This window comes from Trachurus trachurus, assembly GCF_905171665.1.
Source record: "Trachurus trachurus genome assembly, chromosome: 24".
In the NCBI taxonomy this organism is placed as follows: Eukaryota; Metazoa; Chordata; class Actinopteri; order Carangiformes; family Carangidae; genus Trachurus; species Trachurus trachurus.
Window position 1 is genome coordinate 6427249 of NC_139910.1, and position 13231 is coordinate 6440479.

General features: G+C 41.0%; 1 protein-coding gene across 1 annotated transcript in view; it reads right to left on the bottom strand.

Moving 5' to 3' along the window:
* Positions 1-567: 567 nt before the first annotated feature.
* Positions 568-13231, bottom strand: part of vgll2a (vestigial-like family member 2a) — a 261801-nt gene continuing 249137 nt past the window's right edge. Inside the window, exons 2-5 of the mRNA XM_084000690.1 lie at positions 6952-7173; positions 5208-5454; positions 2110-2607; positions 568-748 (exon numbers count right to left, since the gene is read on the bottom strand). Coding sequence (XP_083856816.1) covers positions 705-748; positions 2110-2607; positions 5208-5454; positions 6952-7029 — 867 coding nt within the window. The 5' untranslated portion in view covers positions 7030-7173 and the 3' untranslated portion in view covers positions 568-704. The remainder of the gene's footprint in view (positions 749-2109; positions 2608-5207; positions 5455-6951; positions 7174-13231) is intronic.

The window sequence follows — 13231 nt, forward strand, 5'->3', positions numbered from 1 at the left end:
ACGTGGCCCTTTTCTCTTGCAGCCATAACACACTCTCCCAGTGTCTGCAGCCCAGTTGTCCCAGTGAGGCAAGTCCTGCCAAGTCCTTCAAGCCGCTTGTCTTTGGAGTTTGACAACACAACATGTGTCTCTGTCCGTCTGTCCCCAGACTTTTTCCAGTTTAGGAATGTCGTCCCTGCCTGTTACAGAAGCACAAAGAGTCTCTGAGTCTTTGTCCACGTCCGTCAAGATCAGATCAGATCAGATTCTCTCGCTCATCTTTGTGAGTCCACTTTTTTTCTCTCTCTCTCTCTCCTCTTTCTTTCTTTTATTTTTTTGTGTGTTTTTTGTTTCCACGCTCGCTTTTGTATCCGCACCGCCAGCGTTCAGCTCAGCTCAGCTGCTGCTGCTGCTGCTGCTGCACAGTCCACCGTAACACAGAGCTGCAAGTAGACCAGAAGCCGTTACAGCAAAAAAGAAAGAAAAAAGAAAAAACAACCAACCAACCAACGGCCGTCATGTTTCTCTTGTCAGTCATTCCCATAACAGCAGCAGAGCGACAGAGCAGAGCAGAGCAGGACTGGAGGAGGAGGAGGAGGAGGAGGAGGAAGAGGCTGCAGCTGAAGAAGGAGAGGAGAAGAAGGGAGAAGGGGAGTGTGTGTTGCAGGGAGGTGAGGTGAAGAAGAAGGAGGAGGAAGAGGAGGAGGAGGGTGGAGGTGTAGTCTCTAAAACCAATACAAGTCCTTGCTCTTATCCTGTGTCTGTAGACCTGAGAGAGGAGGAAAGAAAGGAGGGAAAGCAACAGAAAAGAAAAAGGCAGCAGAGGAGGAAGGAAGAGGCAAGAATAGAGAGATTAGAAAACGGAAAGCACAAACGTCTTGGCCCGAGGCGAAGGGAGGGAGGGAGGGAGGGATGAAAGCAGGACGGCAGGAGAAAAGGAAGTTGACAGCTGGTGTTAAGGTGCTGATTGACAGTCGGTTTGTTGCTTCAAACCACTTGTGGTAAGTTGATCTGAGGCCGAGACAGAAACTCTGCTCTTCACACTGAAGCTGTTACTTTCTCACGAGGCCGCGATAAATGAAGATTTGTTCTCTGAATGATTGTGCTTTTTTGATTGGGAGGGGCAGCCCAGGTCAATGTCAGCCTGAATAAAGCCATAAAGTTTCAGTGTGTTGGAGAAAATCCACTTAAAACACACATTTCACTTTTTTTTATCAATTAAGTTGAATTTTGTTCTTATTCTGTCGTTCTGCTTTGATCACAAATTATTTTCCATTTATAAAACTCCAAGTGAATCCAGCTCCAGTTCACAGGCGTGTCTGTTCTCCTTCATCTAATTTACCAATAACCACTATCAAGCAGTCCCAGTGATAAATGCACGATCAAACCAAATCAGCTGTAATTCACCTTCAGTTAATTTGTCCAGCTAATTAAACCAGTACTGTATATCAATAAGAAATCTTTAAAGAACGTGTGGCCAATGGTTTCGTGTCAGAACAGCTACAACGACGCAGTGGTCCTGTTGGATTCACAACTAAAACACAATTGTTTTAAGAAATGTTTCACTTCTTCTTTCCTAGATCAGTAGTTTTTTGACCATTTTGTTTTATCCACCTTTTTTCGAATGTCAAAAACGTGTGCCGGTTTTGCTCTTCTGGTGGAATTTTTCAATGAAAATCTGTAAAACGCATGGATCATCACACCAGCTTTTAACAATGGATATCACACAAATTGACATCCGTGTTAAAAGCCAGCGTTAATAGATCCATGCATTTACCGCAACTATGACAACGACTGAAAACCATGGAAACGTAAATGTAAAATTCCACCGGAAATGCAAAACCAGCTTCCGGTTTTGACCATAGATGACGTTCAGAAACTTGTGGATAAACCAAAAAAAAAAAGTGACAGGACATCCAAAAAGAGATTTAAATCATTCTTAATTGATAAAAAGGAAAAAAAGAAGCAAAAACAAGAGGGTTTTCCACAAAATAAAGATATTTTAAAGATGCACAAAATTTACTCAGCCTCTTTGGTTTCAACTATCTAAACTAAACTCGTCCTCTGTCCTCATCAAATTTGTGATTTCAGTCCTTTAGTTCAGACATTGACTTCAAACATGAACAATACCTGTGTCCATATTGAGTCCAATCTCTGCTCCGGCCCCGGTGAAGGCGCCGCTCCAGCTCGCCCCCGTCCCCGACTCGCCCTTCCCCCTGAGGTCGCAGGGCGAGGTGCTGGGCCCCGGCACCGAGCTGCCGGACGCCAGCCGGTGGTGCGGCCTCACCGACGGCACCAGCAGCGAGCCGTAGCGCGGGTCGAACGCCGTGCCGTACATCTCGTGGACGCCCGGGCGCGAGTAGGCGGAGCTCTGGCTGCCGATGGCGCCGCCTAGCGAGTACGGGTGGTGGTGGTGGTGGTGGTGGTGGTGGGACGGGTGCCAGGCGTCCGGGCTGGGCTGGTGCAGGTGGCTGTGCAGCGAGGCGGAGGAGTAGGGGTCCGCGGGGAAGGAGAGCTCGGTGTGGGAGGCCGACAACGCGCTGCCCAGGGCCGAGGACACGGACGGCTGGTAGGAGCTGTTCCAGAAGGACGGAGGGAAACTCCTCTGGCTCATCGGGAATGATCCATCTGAGGAGAGACGAGGCCACAGCTTCACTTCACACAGTTAAGAGCCTCCACTTTATTCTCTAAGCTTTTCAGATGTACTGTTTCTCCCCAATCCTTAAAGGAATAGTTCAACATTTTGGCAAATTGGCCCCATTGCCATAATCCCTATAGTCATAGCAGTAGGTTCGTTAGCTTTAATTGTCGGTGCAAGCTATTTTTAGAACGGCGGAGCAGAGCCGTGAGCTGCTCAGAGCTACGCTACGGAGGCTCATGGGATTTCTTGGTTTCCCTCATCAAACTCATCAAATACACAATCCAACAACTCCAAAACGCTCGGTTGGTGGACAAGTTGTGACCTGCACATTCACCACGCTATGAGATAATAACACAACGTTACCAGACAGAGTTGTTTTCGAGGCAAATGCAGAGACTGCTTGCTGAAAAACTGCCCCCAATGGGAACGCGTATCAGCGGACAGCCTTGTCCACCAGAGCGTTTTGGAGTTGTTGGATTGTGTATTTGATGAGTTTGATGAGGGAAACCAAGAAATCCCATTAGCCTCCGTAGTGTAGCTCTGAGCAGCTGTTCTAAAAATACCTTGCACCGACAATTAAAGGTAACGAACCTATAGGAATGGCATGGGCCAAATGGCAAAATGTTGAACTATCCCTTTAATTTTACAATATCTTATTGAGTCCTAATTGTGAAGTAGAATTCATCTGCAAATATTCTCAAAGTGTCAAAGTTTCTTTATTGTCCCAAACAGGGACAATGGGTTTGCAGCCGCAAAGATGCACATTCAAACACACTGTACACACAGAGGGACAACAACAGAAAGCACGTCATAGTGGGTAAATTATAAAGACCTTATAGTAGGGATAAAATACGATTAAAAAGTAATATATCAATAGATGAAGTGCCCAAGAACAATATGTGCAAATAAACATATGAGCACCAGGCAATTATGAACCATCCAATAATCAATTCATCATTTGAGACATTTTTTTTTTTACAAAGCAAAAGATTTTTTAGCTGTGATCAAAAAACAAGCAGTTTGGAGACGTTACCGTGGTGATATTATCCTTCAGATTTCTGACATTTTATAGACAAAACAATAACTCGATTATCCGGATACATAATTGCAAGATTATGAACCTTTGTTGAGATTTTTCTGTGCTCAGCATGAGATGCAATTTCATGAGAGGGAACTGGATTCCTCAAAAAAAAAAAAAACTGTGCTGTGAATTTCAATTATTCACAGATGATTTGCATATTACTGAAAAACACTCCCAAAGACGTAAACTAAAGTAAATGCAAACATTATGTGTAAAAAAATACATTTCACACTTCCCGTGGTTAAATCTTCTGCACGTTTAAACTACATATTTAAGTCCTCTCCGATGTTTCCTGTTTTTTACATCCATCATGTGATTCACTGCCCCCTTGTGGCGGCAGCGGTGAACTGTCTCTAAACGCTAGCTTGACCACCAGTTTCCGTCATTTTCACGCTGTTTCCCACTTCACCGTGACAAAGCAGAGAGCGGAGCAGCATTTCGAAACACGTTAACACACTGAAAGTAATCCTCAGATCATTGATTGGTGGTTTTGCATTACTACACAATAATAATAATGATAATGAGGAGGACGATGATGACAGTAGGAATGCAGCAGGTGAAGTTTTGTTTTGTGCAGAGATCAGATGAAATCGGTTTCTTTCCTTCTGTAGAAGACATTGCACATCACTGAGCTTCACCGCTGCACTCTGAATCTTCTCCTACAATGTCGCCTAAAACATGTTGCTGTTACTTAAGATGCTGTTTAAACCAACTGAGGTTTTTCTTATTCTTTATATTTCAGTAAAAAATAATAAATAAATAAATAAAAAAAACAAGGTGAGAAGTGAAACTCCCAGCTGAGAGTCAAGAAAATACACTTCCTCTCTCTTCACATGGCTGGTAACAGAAAATACAACAGCTCTCATAAAAATAAAGGGAAGCTGAGAGCCATAAAACACCACAACAACAACAGCAGCAGCAGAGATACAAGATAAAAAAAAATACATCAGCAAATACGTGTTAATGGAAACAGTTTCTAATATTGTATTGTAAATTTGTAGGATAAATGATTATCACAAACGTCATGGTAAACACTCAACCTCATGTTTTTTCTTTCGACACATTATTTCAGAAGTTCAGAGTTCTGGTTTTGTTAAATTAGATGTAAATCCTGTTTCAGAGTTTTGATCTGCTCTGGTGAGAAGACAGAACCAGACACATCAACGGACAAAAACTAAAACTGAAGCTACGTCACATTGGACTAAGGTGAATAAATACAACTGTGGCTGGTTGTAGTTTTCCTTTTCCTTTATATGTTTTATCTTTGCATGACAATTTACAGTTTACTTCAATGTCACCAGGTGGAAATCTCATAGGAGGGAAGATAAAGGTCAATTCAGAGAAATGATGTCCCAGTCCGTTAGAGAGCAAAAAGAAACTAAACGAAGCACCGGAGCAGAGGAATCCAAATTCAAAACAATAAAGCAGAGAGTTGGTGTGAGTGTTTCCACGCTTACAACAAGAGACAACACACACACACGTACATACATACAAAGACACACACACCTCTTACGGCCTTGTGGCTGCTGGAGGCGGGGTAAGCACTCGTCTGGCTCAGCGCTCGGCTGAAGTGCTCGTCCACCACGGCGCTGATGTCGCCCTGGAAGTAGGTGAAGAGGACGCAGCGGGAGCTCAGGTACTCGGCCCCCGGCGGCAGCTCCTTGTCCTCCTCTTTGATGGCCGGCGGCCCCGGGGGGCCCAGCCGACTGCCGCCGTCCTGCGGATCTTGCATTTTGGAATACAAGGCCAGTTTCTGGAGACGACAAGTTAAAGATAAATGTGACTAAATGTTTAATATGTCACATTTAACCTCATTAAAATTAGTCTGAGGAATTAACCTGTTGTCAAAACACAACAGGTGTCCAGTGGTACTACTGGTAATACTTATACTTGTGTCAAATGTGTGTTTTTTATTTAAAAATGAAGTGCTCACATTATAATAATGATAAACAATTACATGTATTAGTTGACCTTTTTTAATAAATGACCACTATGTCACATAAACTTCAGCACACAGATATATTTTCAACAGCAAGTACAAGTCGTTACAGCTGCACAGAATGACAGAAAAACCTCAAAACTGTTCAGTAAAAGTGCAGAATGTGGTGCTAAAAGTACATGAAATTGTGCATCCAAGAGTTCTTTTAATTAAATCATATTCTCATAAGATAAATATATAATATAATCCATATATAATCTATACAAAACAACTGTTTAAAACCCCACAGCTGTTTGAATGTCCATTATGAAGCTGTGCTGTGTGTGTGTGTGTGTGTGTGTGTTTGTGTGTGTGTGAAGGCATCAGCAGACTCGGGCTGATCCTCGGGGCTGTTCGGGTGACAAAGTGAGTTTTGGCACTATGTGAAATATGCCTGAATGTTGACTGAGAGGTTTTAAGAGAGTGAAAAAAGCTCTTTAACAGGTTTGCAAAGGCCTCACTAAGAAAAAAAAAAGAAAACCTGCTGCAGTCCAGCAGCCACTGACTCTCACACACATCAAGTCCTCTTAACACACAAATTTGGAATTAAAAGGTCTATGACTCTTTAATACTTGGCAACTGAGGTGTAGAAAATTAGATAAACCAGCAAAACATTGTGACCAGATACTTAAAGGACAGGAACTGTATTATTGTTGCTGTAGTTTTAAACATAAACCATTCAATTCAACTTCACACAAACTCCACAACACTCTGCACAGACTCTAAGACCATGTGAACGCATTTAATATTTCCAATACAACTAATAATAATAATATTTTACTTTTCTACTTTTCTAACTCAGCCTGCAGAGTTAGGACAGAGCTCCTGCTCAGGTCTACAGACTGTCTGTCCAGGCAAACACAAAGTCAACTGACCCAACAGAAAGTTGCACACTGAGCTTTAAGCTTTACGCACGAGACCAGTTAACAGCGTCTCTGAGTGTAGCGCGTGCACACGGTCCTAACCGGCTGTTCAACATGTTTGTTTTTACACATAAAGAGGATCCGACGTGGTGTTTATGGCTGTAGTAGGAGTTGAACATATATACTGTAACATATCCTAGCCGTGGTTTCTCGGTATTTTTTGAGTAATAGCCGCGTAATCTCGTGTATTAACATGGATTTAAGTTTTACGTCGCGGTTTTTCAGGACTTTAAAAAGCTAAATATCAAAGTTTCCTTCGCGTTGACGCTGATGTAAAGTCTCCAGTGAGGAGATATACTGATGTGTTAATGAGTTCATGAAGCGTGTGCGTATATATGCCGGTCCATACCTGGTGGTGATAGGGGCTGTAGGAGCTGAAATAAGGCTGAGGACCAAACACTTGGTACATCACATCCAAGCAGCTCATGGCGAAGAAAAAAATCACAAAGAGGAACCGATAAGCGTCATGGAGAGAGCAGCTCTGTTGACGCGCTCACACACAGAAACAGAAACAGCAACTAACTAACTAACTAACTAATCCCTGCGGCGGAGGAGGAGGAGGAGGAACTCCCTCTGCTGCTGCTGCTGCTGCGCCGCTCGCTCTGCGCTCTTTACGCACTGCACTGCGGCCGGGCGCAGCGGAGGGAAGGGAAGGGAAGCCCCTCCAACCTCCTCCAGCCTCCTCCTCCTCCTCCCTTCACTCCCCCACCTCACCTCCTCCTCCTTCTCCTCCCCCTCCCTACACACCCCAGTCTGACGCCCCCCTCCCGCCAATCAGAAGCCGAGCTGCACCTCTGCGTTAACGCACTTTGAAAACGTTATAAAAAACAGAAGCTTAAAACATTTTCGTGGGCACTTTTTATTTTATTTTTTTTTTATTTTACATCCTTGCCAAGCTGCATAGGTTCATTTTTTTTTCAATTATATTTCAATAAACTGATGATTCATAATTTTATTTTGACATACTTGGCTCACATTCAGTGATATCCTTGACCTTTGGATCAATGAACTTAAATATTCGCTGATGTCATTTCACTAAGAGCTTCTAACCAGTGAGATATTTTCATACAAATTTAATTTATAATGGCTCCATTTGTGCAGTTTGTTATTTTTGCGTCATGCTAAGCTCAATTCAATCCTTTATTTTAATATATATCTAAAAACTTGGCCATTTTTCTTTTCAAAGTCTCTCATGCATTTTCCCCTAAAGTCTCATTTTGTGTTCAACAATGTTGTGGCTGAGAAGTTTTCTGTCACATTTTAAAGCCGCGGTGGAGAATGTAACAACTGCCACTTGTTGCTAATTGAACGAGTAAACAAATCAAACCGACCAATGAGTGGAATGTAATGCTATGAATTCCCACAATCCCTCAGTGGCCTCCCAAATTCTGGGAGGTCAAAGGTTAAATAGTTTGTTCCCAGTTTGGTGCTGTTACACGAGGTAGAGTTGGAAGATAAAGTGGTATAGATAGATAGATAGATAGATAGATAGATAGATAGATAGATAGATAGATAGATAGATAGATAGATAGATAGATAGATAGATAGATAGATAGATAGATTAAATTGTATTGCATCTGGCTCATGAATATAAACACACTTTAAGTTAATAAGTTTAAAATCCACAAATATAATTTACAAAATGATTGAAATTAAAAAATCCCCATATTGACTAAATGACACATCTTTTCTCTTCACAGTCATTGGATTATGGAAAGAGCATGTAAAGTGTTACAAAACAATAATTTTTTACAATTTTAAAGCAGAATTTATTTTACATATTCATTTATCACAGATATATTTTGTACAAAATATTCAGAATCTTATATTTTTGTATAGAAAAATGTCTATAAAATGTTTTTGGGTTTGTTTTTTTAAGAGGCAGTGGTATCTCAACTATACTGAAATATACCTTTTCTGTTTCGAACTTGATCTGATTTTCTTCTAAATGTATATGTTTTTCATATCTTATATTTCATCTCCGGGCTTATAATAACAGGTGGAAATGAAATCTGAGTTTACGATAGTTTGCTCCGATTACGTCGACATAATATAAGTGCCAGTCCAATGCACTGATTTAGTACAACATATAATATGCTGCCATATATTTCTCAGAGTCTGAGGTTTTTAAAAAATGTCGACGACAAATGTTTAAGACACTTTCTCAAGTGTTTGAGTGCAGTCCTTTGAGTTCAGTCCTTGATTGGGATCGCCAACTCCAACAAAAAAACTGTGTGTGAGCAGGAGTCCACTACGCCCCCCCCCACCCCCCAAGGTTCATTGAGGAATTTTCAATCAGGAATGTTCGGCATCCTCTCCGCTGTCACTCACAGGTTTGATGGATTTGAGAGAAGGTTACTGGAAGAATTGGGTGTTCGATGTTCTTATCGTATGAGGGGTGAGGAAAAAAAACACAGAGAAAAGCAGAGAAGGTAATTCAATTAAGAAATTTCACTGTGGGGGTAAAAAAAAAAAAAAAAAAAAAGTGTTTCTGGATTCAGGTTCAAGTCTGGAAAGTAAAAAAAAAAGTCCAGAAAACATTTTCATTTCAATGTTGTAGGTTTAGATTTATTTTTTGTTCTTTTTTTTTTATTTTTTTATTTTTTACATAATTAGAAATCAAATCAAATCAAATAAACTTTATTTGACCTGGAAGGGAATTTTGTCTTGGGCAAGTGGCATCATATCAGCTGCTTTGTACTTGTAATACATACATACACAATACATACACTACAGTAGTAACAGTATAAGTGATAGTGGAAGGAAGTTGTGTCGGTTTATTTTGTAGGGATGACGTCCAAGGAGGAGGAGGACGCAGCAAAACAACAGCGTCATCACCTGTCAATGTTGTAACCACGTGTTAATTATCATAACTGCGACAAAATTTGCAAACCTTAAAGGGGAACTCTACAAGTCCGGTAGCTTTTTTGCTTTTTTTTTCAACAAAGCCGGCGAGAAATCAATCCATGGAGTAGGGGTTGCACGACTTCAGATTTTTTAAAGTCGACTCTAATGTTATGAAAGTCGAGTCGACGTCGACTAGTCGCTGATGACGTCATTCATATTTTTCCCATCATAACTATAATCACAGGAGGAGGGAAAAGCTTTGCAACAATCTGTATTCACTGACTGACAGCTCACGCACAGAAATTAGTCCACAGAACAGCAGCTTTATAAACAACAAGCTGTAAATCAGTTTTTTTTTTTGTAACATACACTCCTATAGCCTACAAGTGCAAAAGAAAATACTGTAGCTACTGTCCGTTAAACAATTAGGGAGGAAAACGACACACAGGCCTCGTCACCAGCACAGTCCTGCTCAGTCACAGTTTCACTCACAGCTTTTTTTCCTGGTTGGTTGTTGCTGTTGGTTGTTGTTGTTGTGCGCGACGTACAATTGTTATTGCCGGCAGCCCGACACACTGCCCGCGGAAGCGCAGCACCTCACAGGCGCTTGGCTGGTGTCAGGCAGCAGCTTCTCCTGCTCTCTCTCTCCGCGCCGGTCAAACATCGACCCGTCTGTAGGCTACAGGTCTGTCTCTAGCGCTGTGTGTATGGATGTGTGTCTTGTGTGCAGACGCAACTGATAAATATCTATAGACGGACAAGCAAACTTAATCATCATTGATTTTATTTTGAAAATTGACCGGATTCTCTCGCCTTTTCTGTGCCCGACTTCCTGTCTGGTACGCGCTCGTTCTATCCAGCTTGACGGCGCTCGTATTTTTTTCATTCAGCCACTCAGCTGTTGTTTCAAGCCGCTACTCTTGTAGCCTATGTTACATGATCAGCGACTAGTCGACGTCAAGCTCAAAACGTCATTGTGGAGCAGTAAAGTCGACTAGTCGATTAGTCGACTAGTCTGTGCAACCCCTACCATGGAGCGGTGGATAACGTTATATATCATATACGCATTATGATGTGTATATTTGTGTGGTCATTACCAAGAGATTACAGTTTATGGGGCGTGTTTTGGTTGCAGTGCGGCCGAGACGAGATCTGGGACACCGGGGCGGTAACACTGTTTTTGCAAGGTTGGTTTTTGGCCGATAGAAGTTATAGGTGGAAGGCAGAGAGCCTCCATTCTCCCTGTAACAAGTCATTTAACCATCACAGCAACTCTCAAGGTGTTTAATTAAGGTACAAATCTTGCATAGTTCCTCTTTAAACCATCATCTGTCTCCAACTCTAACAAGTTGCTATTGACCACAGGTTTAACCACTTGTTTTTGCTGCAGTGATTTCACAATAACATTCTCATGGGAAATGACATTGTCCCACTGATACAAGAATCAAACACAATCTGACAACGTTTGGATGCGTGAAGGTAGTTTATCTTTACTAGCGGTTGATGGCCACGCAAACTTTGGGAGTTCCCCAGGAGAAACAACACAACTTGGAGCTGCTACGTTTTTATACATTTTTTAAATCTTTGAATTACTGAAGATGGATATCAGCTCTCTGAAAGGCAGGGTTAGTACAAAAAACTGTCTTCAATACACACCCAATCTTGGTCAGATGTTAGCACTAACTTTTACTTTAACTCTAACTTTTTACTACTATACGTTTGCTTAATGTGCAATTTGACATTGTAACTTCAAAAACAAGTAATGGAAACACATGGATTTCAAAACAAATCTCAAGTGACCCTCAAAAAATATATATAACTTGTATAGAATATAAACAGAAATAAAAACTCACATTAAGATTTTTTTTAAATCATGTCACATCACATAAGAAAAAGAAAAACAACTTTATTTGCATAACATCTAAAATAAAATAAAACTTAATCTAAATCTAAAAATCTCCACTTGCCAATTCCAATTGTTTAGTTTGCTTCTCTAAAAACACAAACACGCTTTTATCTTGCACAAAAGCATAACCCAAAGACCATTTGCTAATTCCTTAGATTTGGACTTGATGTAAAGGACGTAAAAAAAAATGCATTGTTTAACAACATTAGCTTTGTGACAACTGTCAGTTATTGTGGACATTTTCATACATTCACATGTGCTGCAGAGATAAAGAAGCTGTAATGTGTAAAGATCGTGGGGTGTAGAGGAGTGCCACAAGTGTCAGGTGGACATGGAAGTGGATCATCTCTGGCAGCCACAATGGAGTGGAAACAAATCCACTGGACACGAGGGGTGTGTGTGTGTGGGGGGTGTTAAAGAAAGTCAAGTCTTGCACCTGTCAAGTCGAGGCCTGCAGTGAGGCTCTGGTGCACACTGCTACGGTGGTTCATGTTAATTCCTCAGTGAAGAGGTAATTCATCAAAATTAGAAAACGGCAACTGGGTTAAAGTCTAAAATATCTCTTAAATGTTAAATTCTTTCTGGTGCAGAAGTAGATACAGGTCTGACTGAGATCGGTTCTCCAGAAAAACCTAAAATCATTTAACTCCTAAATATAGAAATCTTACGGTTCAAATTAGAAACACGTCTTAAACTCAAATTAACCTCGCTGGCCGTGGTGCATACCGTACATGATTACGAGCATACTCGGCCTTCTGTGGATGAGCCGAAGCTTTGAAACACACACATACAAAATTAACAACTCAAGTCCGAGTTGAAACCCGACTCTGGTGAGCCTGAGAAGCTCCAACAAACGTGTACGCAGCAACACACATGACCTCGTATCATGTGTGGCTGATCCTTGTGTTATGTCTACCCGGCCGAGATTCTTCTGTCAGTTTCACTTTTGTTTTAAATTTTAAGACTGAAACATCTCATCATCATTCCCAGACCAGCTTCCCACCATGAGTTTGACCCGAACCCTCACAAAACCGATTTCTACATCCCAATTAAACACTAGAAATAATGATTGGATGCGGGGGAAAAAAGACTTGTGTAAAAGCTGTACCTGAAGAAAATGAAAGAAATGTAAATTTTTCATCCAGAAATGTGTTTTTAATTGGATTATCTTAGATTATGTTTGATTTCCATCATGTGACATTTTCAGATATACATTAATAAGTAATTATATTACACATAAAAGCATGTATGATGACAGTATTATTATTTTTGACCTTACTCCTTCATCTGTAGGTTCATGTTGCATACATTCAAGCTACAGACTGTAGGTCGTGTAGAGGCTGAGCGGATGCTGGATGTTGTTGTGAGAGTGCATTCTGCTCATTCTTCACCGTTCGTTTTTTCCTTCATGGTGGAGGAGTGTTGCTGGTTTTGTTCGGCCGCATGATGAGGAAGACCCGACCATGACCCTCCATTTACCACTAGTCTACCAGTGTCCCACCAAGGACACAACCCAGTGTGTTTGTTTGTGTGAGTGTGAGTGCATAAACAGCTACATAGGTAGTTCTTCCAGTATATAAAACATTAAGCAGACGTACCATCACTTAAAATACGTATAAAATCTTTTGTTTTTTCAAAGTTGAAATTCAGTTTGAATTGAAATGGATGTACAAGTGGATGTTTGTGTGACATATTGTTACTTAGTGAAATGGAAAAACACCTATCACGAAAAGCACAGTCACACTAAACACCAAAGATTGGCAGAACGGTAGGTTTTATATTCTTAAAGAGAAAAAAAAACATTAACAACAATTGTTTCAGTCAGACTTCAACTCAAAATTTTCGGTTGGTCCTTTAATTAGCCATATCACGATTA